At 39.6% G+C, this 21,280-nt stretch overlaps 2 protein-coding genes across 2 annotated transcripts in view; one reads left to right on the plus strand and one right to left on the minus strand.

Annotated features, from left to right (window-relative positions):
• The window catches only part of LOC137273720 (cubilin-like), a 493,514-nt gene that overhangs the window by 115,144 nt on the left and 357,090 nt on the right, over nucleotides 1-21,280 (plus strand). The window lies entirely within an intron of this gene.
• Nucleotides 942-14,363, minus strand: LOC137273716 (uncharacterized). Its single transcript, XM_067806520.1, has 13 exons — nucleotides 14,090-14,363; nucleotides 13,609-13,757; nucleotides 13,277-13,366; nucleotides 12,874-13,030; nucleotides 12,427-12,469; nucleotides 11,256-11,414; nucleotides 11,076-11,131; nucleotides 10,469-10,606; nucleotides 3,605-3,776; nucleotides 2,958-3,065; nucleotides 2,654-2,869; nucleotides 1,545-1,758; nucleotides 942-1,010 (listed from the first exon to the last, which is right to left on the minus strand). Exons 1-13 carry the CDS (start codon nucleotides 14,260-14,262, stop codon nucleotides 973-975), a joined length of 1,713 nt encoding a protein of 570 aa, XP_067662621.1. The 5' UTR covers nucleotides 14,263-14,363; the 3' UTR covers nucleotides 942-972.

Raw genomic sequence — 21,280 nt, forward strand, 5'->3', positions numbered from 1 at the left:
AAGCCCTTTTCTCTCTCCATTTCCCAACATGGCCTCAATCAAAAGTGTATAGTCTCCGTTCGGCCTGACTTGACCCGGGCTGTTAAAAACAAATCAAACCTCACACATGCATCTTGAAATGTGTGCATATTCATAGATTAGTATTATATCTACCTAAACATCACTTCACAGAGTCGAAATGAGTATTTGCAGTAAATACTTTGCGCTAAGTGAGGAATCTTCTTTTTATTTCTCAGCAAAGACAAGCACACTCAGCTTTCGGTCCGCCTTGACCCGGGTTCTCAAAAACAACAATTTGCGTTGTCGTTCAGTTTGTTCTGGGGGCGGTCGGGTATAATAGCGATTTATGTGTTCGCTTATCACGCCATAGACTCGGGTTCAGTTCCACACATGGGTACAGTCCATTGTGAAACCCATTTCTGGTGCACCCTTGTATGATATTGCTGGAATATAGCTAAAAGTGACATCAAACTCACTCACTCACTCAATCAATCACTCACTCCATTTGTTCCACCACTGCAGTTCCTTTGTGGTTATTTGTAAATTTCGTAAATTTTAAACATCAAGGGTTAATTATATAGGATTTCACATCAGAGTGCCGCGGTGGTCAACAGAGGTTTGTATCTTTCAAATATGCCGTAAGCGTTGGCAGTGGTGTTGGTATGTTTAATCTTTCCAGTATACGCCACAAGGTCAAAGTGTGTAACGGATGATTTCTCCTTCAACATAGGTTCATGTTGTATCAGTCAAACACGATGTCACGCACCTACAACATGAACACTCCACAATTACTCTTCAGTACACACACACTCATGTGATACTATAGTAAACTGAAACTGCTACTTTTCCATCGGCAACGATGACAGATGCTTCGAATAATGGTTTATGAAATACTAGCATACTAGCAACACTGTTTATGAAAGAAGAAAGAAAACGGCGAGTATTGTGATATGTAGTTTATTACCTCGAAACTTATCCAATAATGATGTTGTTTACATGCGGGTTATTGCCTGGAAGGAGAAGAGATATCAAATATTATGGAATTGGGAATTGGAAAACACCTTACACGGAATTTAGGCTCCAAAACATATAAAAAAACCCATGCAAATGACATCTATGTTTCTATATAGGTTGATTTACCTACAATCATTCAGTCACTCTGTACTAGCTTAATGTTGACTGTTTATGAACACATCATACACAGCTATGCGGTGGAATAAACCTTTGCATATAGGTATTTTATGTTAGATTGGAGAACACCCGAGCTTATTGAAATATTTTGAGCCTAAAATACTTCTGATATGTGCTTGATTAAAAAAATGTATATTTTACAGGTTAGGTTTTGGTCACGTGACATCTAATCACATATATTCCTATTGAAACGGCAGTAATGGATAAGCTTGAGCTAACAAAACAGTCCTACATTGTTTGGCCCTCGACGGCCACGCGACCACATTGAAGATCGACTAACAAAGTAATTCATTCATCTGACATTTCAGTTATCGAAGTTTTACCTGATTTAATTTGATATATTTACTACCCACCTGATCCCGACAGATTGATGGTCAGATCGACACCGTTACCACCCAGAGTGAAGTGTTCAGTTTTGATGACGTTTCCGTTGTGTTTGACCTGTACCGTGTAACCGCCCTTGAATCCTCTCACCCGGAGGTTCTGCCCCTCCCTGACTGGGTGGGACTCGTTGGTCCTCCACTCCCCCTTGATCAGCTGTCTCACCCTCCGTCCTGCAGCGTTCGGCTGTGTGGAATGGAATGTGACTAGAACGCGCTATTGAGGCACTTGTGTACCGGAACAAAGTAGGCACGTAAACACAGTCTCGAAGGCCCCGAGTGATATCCACTATTTCATGATACCCAAAACATCACATAATATCCAAGGGAACGGCCACCAACTAAACCTGTGCGTGTCTGCCAGTGTGTGTGCTTGACCGATGAACTCCATCGGACATGCAACGAAGAAGTCTTTCACCAAGGACTGACAACGGGTTCTAAGATGCCCACCCATATAGACAAACATATGTGTAAGTACAATTCATCACATGAATCATTCTTACTGAGTGAGAAAGCGTTAGAAAGTAGTGACAGCTTTCCTCGTTCCATAAGTTAGATGTAAGTAGGAAATAGCATAATTAGGGAGTGGAATGGTGGGTTTCTTGTTCATTATTTTGTACTATCCATTCATACTTCTGGACATTAGTTATATTAAATCCAACTCCAGGGTTGCAGCACGGTTCACAAAAATACAATAAGTAGTTACGTGATGTATCGTTAAGTGGAGAAAACGTCCAACCACGCATCATACCATATAGGAAACCTCGGACCTTTACCAGCGGCGTGATTGTGACGAATAAAATGAATCTACCATAAACACTCTCCAAAGCAATTCGACTTTGCTAGCAAAACGTTCCTGATTAGTAAAATGGTCAGCACAAACAAGCAATAGAGAACCTGCACACATACATACAGCTAGAAGCGAAAGTGCACGCACGTCCCAAGCGAAAACTGGGAGATTTTTATCCCAGACTCCATTCCATATAGCCAATGAAGCGTCCCGACGTTTTAGCCGTAATATGTACAATGCGGCGACGTAGAATAGATGCTTGTGATTAGGAAGATCTGGTTGAAGTACTCACAGTTACATTTGAACCGTTAGCAAGAGCAGCGTTGGGTCGCCAGTGTCTACCATCCCAGTATCCCCAGAACATGATTCCCTCTATTGCAGGATGACTGAAATACAGTCGCATGACCTGTTCATACTTGTCAGCCTTTGTGTTTTCATTGCCATCATCGATATCGAGCTCTGTAATCCACATCTTCAGACCTGCCCGAGCCACCTCGTCCAACCGATGCTGTAAACGTATTTGGAAGTTATATTAAAGGGAGGCATGAGCTAGCGTGAAATGACTGTACTGGGCGTTACATCGTTACCACAAGTACCTTGATCGCGTCGATGTCAATTCCTCCTCCACCGAGGTGAGATTGAATGCCCATTCTGTGTACAGGAACACCCTTACTGCGTAGATACTGAGCTTGGTCTTCATATCCCTGTCAAAAGGTGAAAGGTGTAAAGTTTGTACATATGATGGATATTGAAAATACTGCAGTCGTAATGCTACTGAAGATGAATATCATGTTGTTTTGATATGTGATTTTAAGGCAGAGTTAAGACAGCATTACATTCAACCAAAATTTATTAATTGTCCATCCACGCAAGTTTTTTTGTATTCTTATGTCAGTGCAACGCAGAGACGTGTAACGTAACCTTGCATTGTTCTTTCACCCTGCCTTGTAAAAAAGAAAGCTCACCACTCACTCACTCTAACCCTTAAATACTGTACAATGGGCCTACTGTCGGCAATTCAGACATATACAACACACCAAGCAATAAGATGGGATTACGAAAAAATGTGTGTTTACTGAATTCCACACAGTCCCGGACTTTGGTCACGGCATAAGCTAGTTTATTGAATGAGCTCGAGGCCATTACATTTAACTAAAGCCATTACTTGCTCCCAGATCATCATTCACTCATTTCCCCGCAAATCCCTGTGCTTTGTAACAGGAAGACAACTTGCAGAACCTACCGTGGTAGCTCCATGTCCACTCACGATGTCATAGTCGTTGAGGAATAGTAGAGTGTTTGGGTCTGCATTATGGGCCTGCCTGAACATCCACATGGTGATGTCAGGGTCGCGTAAACGTTGGGCATAGAAGTCACCATGAGTGTTTTCATTATTTACGTCCCAGTGAGGCAACCTGGAAGATAATGTTGATGAAATGTGATTGTTCGTGTGTGTTTGCGTTTGCATGTGAGCCTGTGAGAATATGTGTAAAGGACAATACAAAGTGGAGGAACTGGAGCCTCTGACCCTCATCAAGCCCATTCGTACCAATTCTACTCCTAGCCCCTACCAAAATTACTAAAATTTAGCAGGACACCAAATGATGTCCAGCTAAAGTTCACTTGTTTCTTGTGGGTTCGAGGAGAGGAACTGGGGTAAAGGGTTTGATAAAGGCCCACTTCCCCTATTGTGTATACTACCCACGGGGTAAAACCGTTTTGCAAGGTACGATGAGTGATTCTTCTCACACAAACCCCACCTGCCTGTCCAGTCCTTCAGGTAATGTAAATATCGTTTGGCTTCCTTCATACTCGATCAGTATTGTATTATTGATGGACCAAACTGGGTCACTGGCGTGGTGCGGACCTTAGAACCACAACACGCTGACCCAACCCGCCAGTTTGTGCTCTTTACCCGTGCATGGAGCAGATGATTCGAATGCCACAAATTTCATTCTAATGGCATCACTTCGTTCTTTAACGATGACCCAACCCTGGATTAACATGTCACCACTCCGTCGATCGTTTATTTGGCATTACCATCTCCTGCCCATACTAATACTCGAACAAGCGTTCAAAGAATGTTCAGCTAAATCTCCCCATAATAGCTTGGCTTCGACCTGACATTGATCTTGTGTTTTGGTAGCAGCTGTAACACAGATCCCATAAATTCACATCCCAGGTGGACTTAAACTTCTTTAAGTCACTTCAAAGCGCTGCGTTTATTAATACACGACAGCGCATTAGTCGCCTTGGTGAAAGATTTGTGGGTAATGGCTCAGCCTCTTTATTTTCCATATGGTTTGTTTCTTTGACCAGTTTGTAACAAGAAGATCTTTGGATATCTCACACACAGATTAGTGTTTGTAGCCCTCCTTTCCCTTTCCAATATTCAATTTCAGTTATCACAATCCATCTTTTTGCATCCATGGGTGGCAATGATGCTTTGTTTTAACCTTAAACCGTATATACTGTGTTTGTCAGTTTTCAAAGCATTCATTTTGTTTTTGTAAGTCTGATCATGGAATAGGGCCTCTTTCAACTGATTGCGTTTTACTTTTTTTGTTGTTTTTTTTTCACAAAATATTTCTTAACACCTTTTAACCTTTTTTATCTCACCATGGTCAACTTTCCGTATGGAACACTTTTTAAACCTTGATATGACATATTTGTAATAACTATATCAATATATTGCAAGCAATTATTTATTCACTATGCAAAATAGGGCGTGGTGTTTGGGATATTTCCTCGTATGATACATAATTTTGTCGCCATGACCTCCTTCATATCCTTGTTTATGCAACTCATATTCATGTGTGATGCATATCATATTTCTGATAACGGCCGGGTTAGCCGTCAGTTTCCTACGTCTTTTGCCTGACCTAGCTAACTCAACATTCAACAGTCATTCTTGATAAAAGTGAACAGTCGTCATGTTTGCAAAATGCGATTCATGAAGTCAAAAAGCACTTTTTGATTGCGGGGTAGATCCCCAATATTTCTCCCCAAAAGATAGTTTATTCCAATGATATTGTACAGTGGAACTGCAGAGGATTAAGGACTAATTTACATGAATTACAGCTATTAGTCCAAGATTTTACACCTTCAGCGTTATGTCTCCAAGAGACATATTCAAAACAAACAGATACATTTGACCTTCGTCATTTTAATGCTTATCATTTTTTTCACCTCCGGGTGATAGGGCCAATGGCGGGTCATCCATTCTAGTCAGACAAAATGTTATTCAAAGCCCTGTTCCACTTATTACTAATATGCAGGCTGTTGCAGTGAGAATTACTTTACATTAGCGTTTACGCTATGCCCTCTTTATATTTCACCATCTTCGACGTTTGCCAAAACCGATCTTCAAGCTCTATATGATCAGCTCCCGAAGCCCTGTATTATAATGGGAGATTTAAATGGGAACAACCCACTCTGGGGTAGTGTAAATACAAACACTAAAGGTAAATTGTTGGAAGACTTTTGTTCTGACAATGGTTTATGTATTTATAACGATGGTTCCAACACATATTTACACCCTGGTACAGGAACCTATTCTGCTCTCGACTTGTCATTCACATATTCAGAACTACTAAATGAATTCGAATGGTCAGTCCACGATGACCTCTGTGGAAGTGACCATTTTCCTACTATATTAAAATCTGTAACTCCATCTGATGTTCCTCCATCTTCAAGGCGGAGTTTTTAAAAGGCTAACTGGGCTTTATATGAAACACTGTGTACTGAAAAACTTAAACCTGAACGTTTTATTGACGTTCCTGATGCTATTAAATGCTTTTCTGATGAATTGAACTCCGTAGCTGATGAGTGTATACCAAAGGCCTCTGCAGTTCCACACATACGAAAACCATGGTTCAACGATGAATGCAAACAAGCTAGGAAGGCAAGGAAAAAAGCAGAACATTATTTCCGTCGCCATCCTATGGTGCATAATTTAAATAAATTTAAAATTTTAAATGCTAAAGCACGGCGTACTTTTAAACCAAACAAACACCAATCTTGGCAAAGTTATGTATCTAAAATACATTCTCGGACACCCATGTCCAAGGTATGGAACATGGTCCAGAAAATTGAAGGTAAAGGCACTAAATCTAGTGTCCATCATCTTAAACATGGAGATCAATTACTGACGGATAAATCAGATATAGCAAATAAACTGGGTGAAACCCTCGCTAAACACTCTTCCTCTTCTAATTATTTACCTAAATTCCAGCAGTATCAAAAACAGCAAGGAAAGAAAACTATTAATTTCAACACAGATAATGGGGAAGATTATAGCGAAACCTTTTCTATTCATGAGCTCCACACTGCTCTTGATCAGGCTCATGATACTGCTACAGGAGCTTATAACATACATTATCAACTCCTGAAGCATTTACCAGAATCCTGCCTAGAAACTCTTCTAAATATTTTGAATATTTTGATCTTGAGAAGGCATATGACACAACCTGGCAACATGGCATTCTGAGAGATTTACATGATTTCGGTTTGCGAAGTCGTTTGCCTGAATTCATAGCCACTTTTTTACGTAACAGACAATTTCAAGTCAGCGTGGGTTCTACCCTGTCTGATCATTACAATCAGGATCAGGGTGTTCCACAACGCAGTATTTTGTCAGTCACCCTTTTAAGTATAAAGATAAACAGTTTATCAAAAGTTTTAAACGGTTCAATTGATGGATCGATATCTGTGGATGATTTTAATATTTCTTGTCGTGGTAAAAATATGCATACCATTGAACAGCAACTACAGTTGTGTTTAAACAAGATTAATAAATGGTGTCTTGAAAACGGCTTTAAATTTTCTAAATCGAAAACTAACTGCATACATTTTTGTCGTAAATACAAACCACATAAGGACCCTGAACTATCTCTAGATGGCACACCAATTAAAGTTGTGAAATAAGCTAAGTTCTTGGGTCTTATGTTTGACTCACACTTAACGTTGTTACCGCATATTAAGTCACTTAAAACTAAATACCTGAAAGCACTTGACTTGTTGAAAGTGGTTTCAAATTCTAAATGAGGAGGGGATCAAGCTATCCTTCACCATCTATATCGATCTCTCGTGCGTTCTAAACTTGATTATGGCTCCATCGTGGAGCCTGCAAAAGCAACTTAAAACTATTAGATTCAGTCCATCATCAAGGTCTAAGACTTTGTCTTGGCTCCTTTAAAACTTCACCTGCTGACAGCCTGTATGTCGAGGCTGATGAGCAGCGACGTATAAAATTAGCTTTACAGTATGTAACAAAACTATATTCAAATGAGTCAAACCCTGCATATAACTGTGTTTTCAATCCTCTGTATGAGGATTTATACAGTAAGAAATCTTCTCTTGTTCCGCCTCTTGGTTTAAGAATAAAACCACTTATTTCTGCTGCCAGCATTGACCTGGAAAACATAGCTCCTCCTCGTCTTCTTTCTTCTCCTCCTTGGCAATTGGTTAGGACCTAAGTGGACCTGACATTAACTACATTTGAAAAATCAGAAACGAATGAAATACAATATCAATAAGAATATAATCAATTGAAACATAAATATAGCAATTATAAATCCTTATTTACAGATGGGTCCAAGGACGGTGGCGCTGTGGCATGTGCCACTATCATAGAATCCAGAAGAATATCTTCTAGATTACCAGACAGCAGTTCTATTTTTACAGCAGAAGCTAACGCCATATTAACAGCTCTTAAATATATTCAAAGACACCCTTAACGTAAACAATCTTTTCCGATTCTCTTTCTTGCCTTCAGGCTATTAAAAATATCTCTTGTAAACATCCACTTTTAATTGAAATTATTGAATTGTATAATAATCTTGCCACTGGCCACCAATACGACATCGTCTTTTGTTGGTTACCCAGCCATGTAGGTATTTCCGGTAACGCAATGGCTGATCTTGCTGCCAAGGCAGCACTCAACAAATCTGTGATAGTCCTTCTTATTCCATACTCTGATTATAAAGCTAACATTAGAACTTACATCCGTGATCTGATGCAGAAGAAGTGGGACACCCAAGTAGGTATAAATAAATTACATGAAATAAAACCGTATATTGGTTACACCTACTTGGGCTGTCAGTCAGTCTTGGGCTGTAACTCATATGCACCTGTTTAGTATTCCCTGTGATGAGAGAGTCACGGTCAAGCATATTCTGCTTGACTGTGTTGAATTCTCCATCACAAGGGATAAGTATTTTACAGTTAAAAGAATTAAGGATCTTTTTACCAGCGTTAATTCACATTTAATTATTATTTTTTTTTTTAAAGGAAATGATTTTTTGGTGGAATTTTGAATATCATGTTGTGTAAACAGATGTTTTTAATGATTGGTAGTTTGGATTAGTAACTTGAATTGTTGGTGGTTGTACCCTCAAATGGTGTTGAAGTATTGTAAAATTATTGTCCTCCTTAGAGGGTACGTAACATTCACAGCAAATTTAAGTCTACCAGGATTTTAATCGTAGTATTCATGTGCTTTTAATTTCGGTTAACTTTTCGTACAATCGCCAGCAGCTGAAGGGATGGTGTAAATCCAACTAGGGTCCACGTAAGGTACTGTAAGTCCCCATGGTTCCTAGTGTGGTGATCTACCTTCTGTTGTTGGCGATCTATAGACTGTTTTCATATTGTATTGTCTAAATAGTGCTATTCGTTTTAACTTTCCAAGCTAGTTTTAATTGAAATTGTGATATTCTAGTTGTTTTACTGTCCTTCGTTGACAGGTTTTTATAATGTATATATGCTCTTTTTCATTGTTGAATGTTCTCGTCACGATATGGCTGACGTTAAATATTAACTCACTCACTCACTCGAATGTTTTCAGTCCTTTTTAGACGACGACTGGCGAGGTCGCAGACGGTCTCGGTCCTTTTAATACAGTTTATTGCCATCATGGACTCGTATAGTTCTCAATGTTGTCTTCTAAAGGGTCTTCATATTTTAGTCACAAGGATCCAATCTGGTTGCTAAAATGATCGTACTACTCGTACTCATGTCGCAAGTGAATACGTAAGACTAACCGCACCAGTGTCACTCATGTCGCTATTAAATGAAAACATATTACTAATGTCTTTGCCTGCAGTCAAATCGCACTCTCTCTAAATGCAAAGGGACAAACGGGCACCAAAAACGTAAGCAATCAGTGCAATTGGTGGACGCCGCTAGGTCTCAGAGACAGCGTGTCTTGATGTAAGATTTCTTATGAGCTCGTCCGTTATAGCTATGGGTGTAGTTTTCGTTAAAATGTCCCCTCCCTTCCTTTCTCTTCATGTTGTACACAGTGGGAAATCACACAGTAGTATACACAATGGAAGAACCGGAGCCTCTCACCATCATCATGTCCTTTCACCCAAAGAATTTCCCTCCTCGACTCCCCCCCAAACAACCCAAAACAAAGCTAAACAAACATACAGAAAAGAAAAACAACAACAACAACAGCAACAACAAAAAAACCAGGCGAAATATACCTGGACTTCATTTAGCGTTGCGTTAAATGTGTGTGTGTGTTTTTCTTTTTTTTTTCTTTTTTTTTTTGTTATCGGAGCTAGGAGCAGAATTGTGCCGAAAGGCCTTGATGGAGGTCAATGGACCAGTTCCAGTGTATCTATGCCCTACACGAGCGCTCATACGGTATTAGGCAATTCCTTGTCATTGCTGAAGACGAGGGTATGCCTATGCAGCTAAGTTTATCGTTTTGTTGAATTTAACATTTCACACATCGGCAGAGTCTGGGCTTGCCTATGTTATCAATGGGCTAAAGTGCTATTCTCTAACCTATTTCAAGGTGTTTCCATTTCAGTGCCTCATTATTTTCTATCCCCAGTAATAAGTTCGAGATATTGTTGAGCTGTGACTGACTAAACATGCTTTTCTACAGCAAATTGCCCACCACGCTATGACGTGAACGTGATCCATGAAAGCAACGAAGGAACAATGATGAATTTGAGCTAATAAACTTTAAAACATACTCTACTTTGGTTAAAGTATACATGCATCTTGTCTCATTTTCGGTATATACAAATATACGTGGTGGATTCAAATCTAATCTGTGACTAGTACTGCATATCGCCTGAGTCGAACTCACCTTCCTTTGAAGTAGCCAACGCTCTCACCAATCCTGTACTGCATCTCTTTCTTCAGGGCCGATGCAGATATCTGGGACTGCCATTTAGGTGCCCATCTTGGTACAGCCCAGAATATGTTGTGTCCTCTCACTTTGATCCTGAAAAATTCCAATACGATGTGTGGAGATTGACAGTTTGGGATGTTTACTAGCTGTTGGTACATTTTAGAGACACTCCTAAATTTATCCGAAATCCATTCACTGTTTGGGGTATGGCTCAGCCATTTGCTGTGAAGAGTTGCGTCCCTTCAGTTGCGTTCTTCAAGCTTGACGCCATTCGTGAGTTTTATTCACATATATTTCATAGTATAAACTGGTTTCAACAGACGAGTTAAGATCCGGGTTATAACTGGTCCTATGCAACCCAATCGGCCATGCATGTCATAACAGTCGTTTCAAGGGATTTGATGGTCATTTGCGAAGATCAGTGCTCATGATCTTACAACAGCAAACAACAAGCAAACTGACTAGTTTCCAGAAGATTAAATGGAACTGTGTTTTCTATATTATATTTCTGTTTTCAGGATCTACATTTTGTCATTATGTGAGTGACAATCAACATACATACCCTTTTGATCGCAATGTATCGACAGCTTTGTTCGGCAGAGCAACATTGTTTTGACCCTGCAAAATTATCAGATTTCATATCATCCCGTCGGAAACAGTAAAAAAATCAGACAGAGAATAACGACCTGACTGCCAAGATTTATCACACTCACATAACATGATGTCTACAATATGTTGCTACCTCTTGGGGTTCCATGGAGTACCACTTCAGAGCATTCTCCAGAACAGCCCACTCGAAATTGTCATAGAAGTAGTCCTGATATTTCTTGTGTTGGGTGTCTGTGATGTCGTTGGCATCCACGGCAGAGCCCCAACCGAACTCGCTGCTGGTTTGATGGACCTGGAAACAAAAGGGTTGATCTATCACATTACGCATTTTTCTGCGACGTTATACACTGCTGCAAAATGGCACCAACTGGAGATCAATAGTGAAGTTTAAAACGTTGTAATCTCTTGTAGAGGCATTTAGAGGTTGAAATGATTTGTCACTTGCGTTGTAATGGTATCATAGCCAAAACCGACAATTCGCTCTCACTGCAATAGAGACGTTTCCATGTAGTGTTATACATGTAGTGTTATACTTGTAGTGTTATACATGTAGTGTTATACATGTAATGTTACACTTCTTTAAAACTAAATAGAAAACTGTAAAATTCAAATAACACTCATAGCACACATAATGTCACGTTATGTTATGTTTGTGACTCAGTTTTCATATGACTTAAGACAAGCATCAGAATAAAGAGGAAAGTGATCGAAATATGTTTCCTAAGCTCTGCTTGCGATTCAATAAATTAGATACGAAAAACGGAAAAAGACACCCAGACATTATCGTGCACCTGAGTTCTCCCAGCTTGTTAGCAAAGTAGACAACTGATAAAAAAAACCCCTTTGATTTATTAAGTGACACATTAATATGTATTATATATCTGAAAACATACAGACATATAAGATATCAGCACCACAATTGTCTGTTACTAGCAATCTGCATGAGTGTGCTTGTTTTGCGTTAGCTTTATTTGGCAGCGTTCCACAGACGTAGAAGAGCAGTGGAAATTTTCATGAAGAAAGACACAAGTCTATACTTGACACTGCACGCACTGGTCTTGTATCCAACGGAAACAAAACAGTGGAATCAACGCGGAGATTGTTACATTTGATGAAGTAAAATTAGACATAGATCTGTTATGTAGATTCACAACTAGGACGCTACACTGGCACACCTTGATGTATCAGATTTGGACGATAACCCCTATCTCACGTCATGCGCCTGCAGCGTGAAACACTGGAATTGGTGTATCACTAGTTTGGTCACGTGATTAAAATTGCATGCGTCACTCAGTGCCACTCACCTCTAAAGTAAGACCAGACGGATGTACATGGTTGTCCGTTACCCTGACAACAGAGGATGTTTACACACTACAACAAACAATGTATTCTTCGTTATATGGCTTCCTGCTATCCCGTGAATTTCCAACCTGAAAGTGATCTTTAGTAATCCCTGCCTGTGGCAAGAGGAGACTAACTGGACTGGGTGGTCAGGCTGACAGGATTTGGATGATAAATGTCTTCATGTCCACAGTGAGTAGATCGATGCTCATGATGTCAATCACCAGAATGTCTCGTCTAAACTCGATGTACTACAGACTCCCTTCATATGAATGCGGACTTAACCAACAAATAGACTTCGCTCTGTGGATATGTGCGCTTTATAAAAAAAATATCCTATAATTACTACTTTGTTTGTACCTGATTGCCGGGTGAGAAATGCCTAGGTGTTACTGAAGATATCATCATACCTGATATTGATGTTGGCTTTGCGGAGCTGGTCAATTCTGCCGTTTGTTTCAGATTTCAGGTTGGAAATGTGAGGCACTTCCTGTATTGTGGCAGAGTCCAAGAGATAATTCACTTCTGGCTCGTGGATTTGGAAATACACTCTCACCTCTTTGAAACCTGCAAATTGTCGAAACAATATGTCGTTATTTTATTGTTATATCACACCTCCTGTGATATCTTTTTTCTCTTACAATACATCTTTAAATCAGTAACACAAAATTGGAATTATACTTGTGTTACTGATTTAACGATGGACACGATTCTTTAATGAATTAAAGAATTGTGGCCATCGTTAAATCAGTAGGATTATGGCTTGATGTAAATCGCAGTACAAACAGGGATCCTGGGACACAATATACTTACCACCTGGCATGCGGTAGTCCCCACCTACAACGTGCCAGTCTCCAGGTCTGATGTGGGGTGTGTAGCCAACCTGCACGTACTGGGAGTTTCCTACCCCGACAACAGAGCATCATCAAAGAAGTGATCGTATGTTACAGAAGACTTTTTGGTCTATCCAACAGGCGCGTGATACCTCAAACATTTGTATCTGCAAATACTATTGGCACAAAAGATATAAATAATGTTTGGCTTATGCTGTGAATGTAAGTGCTTGTCTTCAAGTGTGTCAGAATCTGATTTTGTGACGTTTCAACATCTTTTAATTTCAGGTATTATCTGCTTGTTGTACTTACCCCTGTTATCTTTGATTTCAAGCATCACGTCCACGGTGTGGTACATCTTGCCCTGAGCCAAGTTCAGGATCTTCACATAGGCCCGAAACAGATAGAGGTGCCCCCCAAGAGCTGGGAAGGTCTGTGTGATACCGGCCCAGTCATGCCGTCTGAAAAGGCAGTTGACCCAAGTGTATATTCTGCCTGCAATGCTTTTTTGTAATTTTTCTGCAGTTTATCTCAGTGTATCTCATAACACTTGTCTAGAGCAGTGCGTATCTTCTCCTGTGTTTCAATATATGGATGTTCATAAACTGTTCATAAACTGGCAGTTACAACCTGTTCATAGAAGATGTCTTACTCCAACATTATACATCGCAGTATTTTGAAGGCAATTGTGTTTAGATAAACATACACCAGTAAAACATTAAAATCTCATCCGTCGGAAAGCAGTCTTAATTAAATATATACTGAAATAAATGTGTTCTGTATCCATGTGTACCTGTTTGTGACCTTGACACTATGTGAGCCGGAGTGCCTGTCGGTGCTGCCGGAAGCCACACAGTTGTTGCACCACCATCCTGCGGAGGCTGAGTATGTTGTGCTGTCGAAGTCGGCGTTCTTCAGTTGTTCACCCAGCACTATGGCTGGGAGAAGTGTTAACACAAGCAACATAGCTTGCTACGATCTGCGTTATGTGACTCGGGCTTGGTCGTTGTTATATATAGAGAGAGCGTTGACAAACATGTAATTCACCACGCAGATAAGAAAATGATAAGAAATTTTCATAACTGTCTTGATAGTGTGTGATGAAAGATATTGTGCACTGGTCTTGGCGATCACCAAGCCGATTTCAGAACAAAACGTACTCCGAGTGGAATTTAGGTGTGATAGATGTGTTCCAAGTAAAAACGACAGAAAATAGTTTATCATTTCATTTAATTCATGTCTATTGATTTCAGGGACTTTGTTTACATTTATCCTCTGAAAAATAAGAAAATAAAAACATCCAACTGTGAAAAACATAGTCGAGGTTGAAAGGAAGTTTCAGTTTTGAAACCGTTTCACTCAGTGTAGTCGCTCGTAAGTGGATCTATTTCATTGGATGATGAGAAAAGCTTATAGTCTGTTAGGCGCAGGACATACATCTGTGGCCAACGTCATTACAACATATCAGCCCAAAATGGCAATGTTCTCAATGTACTCACTTGTGTACATATATATATATACACACACACACACGAGTCTTCAAAAAGTTCATGAAGTTCTTCAGGGAGTCGCATTTACACATACGTCTGGAGTTAGTGGGAGCAGATTTAATATTTTTTTTACTATAATAGCTGTTCCCTGCCACTGATAACGTCATGACGAACCTAAGTCTAAGTATAGCAACGACCACTGCAGCTGTGTGAAGTCACATATTAAGGGACTCAATGCCCTGACTATAGAATAACTTGAAAAACCAATGGGTTGTCTTTGTTTAACCCTAAACAGTACAAGTGGTAAGTGTTCTCTCAAATGATCTAATGACTGATCATATTTGGTTGATATATTAGGCAGTTGCCAATTATCGTACTGCCTTTACATATACAGACTATCGTTGTGTTGAACTCTCTCACAAAAATGTTGATTTAAAAAGATATTTGCAGATATTGCCAAACGGGGGCAGGTTTTTAGGTACTGTCACATGCTTAACTACAATTTTTAGCACATTCATAGACAAGAACAAGTTTGATTTCAGAATAATTTTATTACTTGATACTATTTGAAATATTATGAAACCTGGATGACACGATACCAAGCAGGATACACAACTCAACGTATGATCGTTTAAAATGACACTGACCCTTCAGATTTGGACAAATCTGACGATGATGATGATGATGATGATGATGACGATGAAGATGATGATGATGATGATGATGATGAGGGGGAGGAGGAGGATGTTGATGGCAACGACGACTAGGAGGAGGAGGGGGTTGATGACGACGAGGAGGAGGGGGCGGGGAATGTTGTAAATCCAGACCAGCCACATGAATATGCAGACAACTATGTTATTCTTCAACAACAACCACAAAGGATTAGCAGTACAAAGGGCAAGAAATAGAATCTGGCTCTAGAATCTACAGGAGAGGTTGTCTGGACACCCTGCTAGTGTTACTGCAGAAGGCAGGATCCATATCAAGAATGCCTTTGAGCTGTACCTGACAGATGAGAACCTTGATATTGTCGTGCAAGAGACAGAGAGGGAAGCCACTCTCGTGTATCGGGAATGGATCACAGATCATTCTCAGTGTGTAGTGAAGGAGATGGATCAATCATGGGATGGGACAGGATTGACTATCAGCGTTGACAATCTCTTCACCAGCGTGCCTTTGGTGGAAGATGTTTTGGCACATCTCTTGACCTATGTTGGAACCATCCGGGAAAAAATAAGCCCAATATCCCTCCTGAGATGCTGTCAAGTCATAGAAAACCTAAACATTCCTCCATCTTGGGATTTGCTGATAAGCTAACATTGTTTATATCTGTGTGCCAAAGATTGCACCATGACCAATCCATGAGTGAGCTTCACAAACCAGAAATCATAAGTCACTGCAATGCTCACGAAGGAGGCGTTGGCAATATGGATAATTTGGCTGGAATTTACTCCAAATTCACGACATTCAGTTAGTTTCGAAATGGTTCTGAGGTTGGAAACTTGATTTTGTTTCAACTTATGATGATGGGGTTCAGCTGGACCCCAGAGCTCCAGATGTGAACTTCATATGTAGAGTGAGATAAATTTCACAGTCACATCTGCTTTATTTCAGCCATATTGTGACTTAAAATGCTATCGAAGATGTAGAAAAACTACAACTAAATGTATAACAACTGCATGTTTCATTTACTTATTTCTTTTGTTCTGTGAAAAAAGCCTGAATATGACAGGGCGGATATCAAGACTTTTTTATGCGAAAACACCAAAACAGGTTATATTTGTCTTATTGTTATATGTGCCTGGTAAGGTTACATAGACCTGAAAGGTTTTGGACTTACGTACCCTCTCAGGAGAACAATAATTTTACAATACTTCAACCCCCTTTGAGGGTACGGCCACCAACAATTCAAGTTACTAATCCAAACTACCAAACATTAAAATACATCTATTTACAGGACATGTTTCTCAAAATGCAACCAAAAAATCAATTTCTTTTAAAAAACCAATGATTAAATGAGAACTAACGTTGGTTAAAAGGTCCTTAATTCTTTCAACTGTAAAATATTTATCCCTTATAATGTAGAATTCAAAGCAGTCAAGTAGGATATGCTTGACCGTGACGCTTTCATCACAAGGGATGCAAAACGGAGGATCCTCATCTTTCAATAGGTATGCATGAGAATATCGTGTATGACCAATACGACATCGTCGTAAAATAATCACTTCAAATCTGGACTGACAGCCCAAGTAGGTGTAACCAATATACAGCTTTATTTCATGTAATTTATTTATACCCACTTGGGTGTCCCACTTCTTCTGCATCAGATTACGGATGTAAGTTCTAATGTTAGCTTTATAATCAGAGTATGGAATAAGAAGTGGTGTCACAGATTTGTTGAGTGCTGCCTTGACAGCAAGATCGGCCATTGTGATACCAGAAATCCCTACGTGATTAGGTAACCAACAGAAGACGATGTCGTGTTGGCCAGTAGCAAGATTATTATACAATTCAATAATTTCAATTAAAAGTGGATGTTTGCAAAAATATTTTAATAGCCTGAATGCAAGAAAGAGAGTCTTAAAGATTATATACTGTTTCTGTTCAGGGTGTCTTTGAATATATTTAAGAGCCGTTGATATGGCGTTAGCTTTAGCGGTGAAAATAGAGTTGTTATGTGGTAATCTAGAAGATATTCTTCTGGATCCAATGACAGTGGCACAAGCCAATGTGCCACCGTCCTTGGATCCATCTGTAAATAAGGATTTATAATTGCTACATTTATGTTTTAATTGATTATATTCTTATTTATATTGTATTTCATTCGTTTCTGATTTTTCAAATGCAGTTAATGTCAGGTCCACTTAGGTCCTAACCAACTGCCAAGGAGGAGAAGAAAGAAGTCGGGAAGGAGCTATATTTTCCAGCTCAATGCTAGACGCAGCAAGAAATGGCTTAATTCTGAGCCCAAGTGGCGGAACAAGGGAAGACATTTTGTTATACAAATCCTCATAAAGAGGATTAAAAACGCAATTAAAGGCAGGATTAGACACATTAGATGCTAATTTTGTAATGTTTTGTAAAGATAGTTTTATACGGCGTTGGTTGAGAGAAGGCTCATCAGCTTCGACGTAAAGACTGTCGACAGGAGAGGTTCTAACAGAACCAAGACAGAGTCTTAGGCCTTGGTGGTGCACAGAATCAAGTAGTTTTAGGTTGCTTTGACAAGCTCCACCACATACGATGGAGCCATAATCAAGTTTAGATCGCACCAGTGATCTATATAAGTGAAGAAGGGTACTTTGATCCCATCCCCATTTTTAATTAGAAACAACCTTTTATTAAGTCGAGTGCCTTCAGGCATTTGGCTGTAAGGGATTTAATATGCGGCAAAAAGGTCAACTGGATCTTTATGAGGTTTGTATTTGCCACAGAAATGTATACAATTGGTTTTTGATTTAGAAAATTTGAAGCCGTTTTCAAAACACCATTTCTCTATTTTGTTTAAACACAACTGTAGTTGCCTTTCAATAGTATTCATATCCTTACCACGACAAGAAATATTAAAGTCATCCACAAATAACTATCCATCTATTAAATTGTTTAAAACTTTTGATAAACTGTTGATCTTTATGCTAAAAACGGTGACAGACAAAATACTGCTTTGTGGAACACCCTTATCCTGATTGTAATGTTCAGACAGGGCAGAACCCACACGGACCTGGAATTGTCTGTCATTTCAAAAGTTGGCTACAAATTCAGGCAAACGACCTCGCAAGCCAAAGTCATGTAAGTCTCTTAAAATGCCATACTTCCAGGTTGTATCACATGCCTTCTCCAGATAAAAAAAGATGGAGACAGCTTGTTATTTATCTAGTAAACGTTTTTAACAAATGATTCCAAACGCAGTAAGTGATCGACAGTACTTCCATTTTTACGGAAACCACATTGTAAATCTGTTCTAAGGTTATTTGTTTCCAAGTACCAAACAAGTCGATTATTTATCATGCGATCCATGGTTTTGCAAACACAGCTAGTTAGTGAAATAGATCGATAAACTGACGGATCGTATGATCACGTCCAGGTTTTGGTATTGGTACTACGATAGCGTCACGCCATTTGGGAGAAAAGTTACCCGATGTCCGAATATCGTCAAAAATAGTCAACAGAGTTTGAAGACAGGATTCTGGTGAGTGCTTCTGATATGGCATGTTATCGGCTCCTGTAGCAGTATCGTGGGCTTGGTCAGGAGCGGTATAGAGCTTATGAATAGTAAGTAATTTATTATAGTCTGCCCCATTATCAGAACTGAAGTTTATAGGGGTTTTTTTTTGTTGTTCTTGGTACTACTGGAATTTTGGTACATAATTAGAAGAGGAAGAGTGTGTAGCGAAAGTTTCACCCAGTTTATTCGCAATATCTGATTTATCAGTAAGTAATTGATCTCCATGTTTAAGATGATGGACACTAGATTTAGTACCTTTAACTTTAATTTACTGGACCATGTTCCATAACTTTGACATGGGTGTCCGAGAATGTATTTTGGATGCATAATTTTGCCAAGATTGGCGTTTGTTCTGTTTAAAAGTACGCCGTGCTTTAGCATTTAAAATCTTAAATTTATTGAAATTATGCACCATAGGATGGCGACGGAAATAATGTTCTGCTTTTTTCCTTGCCTTCCTAGCTTGTTTGCATTCATCGTTGAACCATGGTTTTCGAATATGTGGAGCTGCAGAGGAATTTGGTAAACACTCATCAGCTATGAAATTCAATTCATCAGAAAAGCATTTAATAGCATCAGGAACGTCAATAAAACGTTCAGGTTTAAGTTTTTTGCATCACACAGTGTTTCATATAAAGCCCAGATAGCCTTTTCAAAATTCCGCCTTGATGATGGAGGAACATCTGATGGAGTTGCAGATTTTAGTATAGTAGGAAAATGGTCACTTCCACAGAGGTCATCGTTGACTGACCATTCAAATTCATTTAGTAGTTCTGAATTTGTGAGTGACAGGTCGAGAGCAGAATAGGTTCCTGTACCAGGGTGTACATATGTGTTGGAACCATCGTTATAAATACATAAATCATTATCAGAACAAAAGACCTTCAGGAATTTACCTTTAGCGTTTGTAATTACACTTACCCAGATTGGGTTGTGTCCATTCAGATCTCCCATTATAATACAGGGTTTCGGGAGTTGGTCATACACAGCTTGAAGATCAGTTTTGTGAAACGTCAAAGACGGAGGGATATAGAGAGAGCATAATGTAAATGCAACGAGCAAAGTTAGTCGTACTGCAACGGCCTGCATATTAGTATTAAGTGAAAAAGGGCTATGGATAATGTTGAAAATTCCTTGCGTGGCCTTATCACCTGGAAATGAAAAGCAATGATATGCTTTGTAATGACGAAGGTCAAAAGTATCGGTCCTGCAGACAGATCGATAAAGGTGTAAAATCTTGGGCTAATAGCTGCAATTCATGTAAATTAGTCCTCAGTCCTTTGCAGTTCCACTGTGCAATATTATTGGAATAAACTATCTTTTGGGGGGGATTTATTAGGTATCTATCCCGCACTCTTTTGGAGGGCGACAAGCTATGTGCCCTAGGATGGAGGTTTTCAGACACGTCCATGTCCTCCAGCGATCCATAATTTTATTTTGAGGCCTCACGCTTCAATTTAGTTTTGCTTGTAATAGCTGGCTGACTGTCAGATGAGATTGTGAACGTGACTGAGAGGATGGCTTAGGATCAGAAGATGACTCAGACTGCTTTTGTGTTTTACTAGGAAGTGATTCCGTAGTTTGAGGTGATGTAGTAGGGTATGAAATCTGGGAGAATCACATTTGACTCAAGTCAAATTTGTTTGACAGCTTGTAGATGAGGTAGATATTTTATGGCTCGATTCAGTTGGTAAATTTGATCTTGTTAATTTCCATTTGTTATCTCTAAATCGGACACTCTTTCGAAAAGAGCAGTGAGCACACACAACGGACAATGTAAAAGTATTTACACCATGATCGTACTTCTGACATTTAAACACCCGTGAAGGTCCCGGGGTAGAATAGACCTTCAGCAACCCATGCTTGTCGTAAGAGGCGACTAACGGGATCGGGTGGTTAGGCTCGCTGACTTAGTTGACACATGTCATCGGTTCCCAATTGCACAGATCGATGCTCATGTTGTTGGTCACTGAATTGTCTGGACCAGACTCGATTATTTACAGACCACCGCCATATAGCTGGAATATTGCTGAGTGCGGCGTAAAACTATACTCACTCACTCACTCACTCACTCACTCTGGCATTTAAAACATCTGAGCGGGTTGGGAATGTACACGTCAACCTTGATGTTGCAGTAACCAGCAACCTTAATCTTTCATTTCGTACATTTCAGCAAATAGTCGATCGCGGTCTCTGATGATGCCTTTGCTCGTATTTAAGGTCTTGTGAGCAGAGACAGTAACTGGAACGCCGACAAACGATTCGGTGC

This window comes from Haliotis asinina, chromosome 2, assembly GCF_037392515.1.
Source record: "Haliotis asinina isolate JCU_RB_2024 chromosome 2, JCU_Hal_asi_v2, whole genome shotgun sequence".
In the NCBI taxonomy this organism is placed as follows: Eukaryota; Metazoa; Mollusca; class Gastropoda; order Lepetellida; family Haliotidae; genus Haliotis; species Haliotis asinina.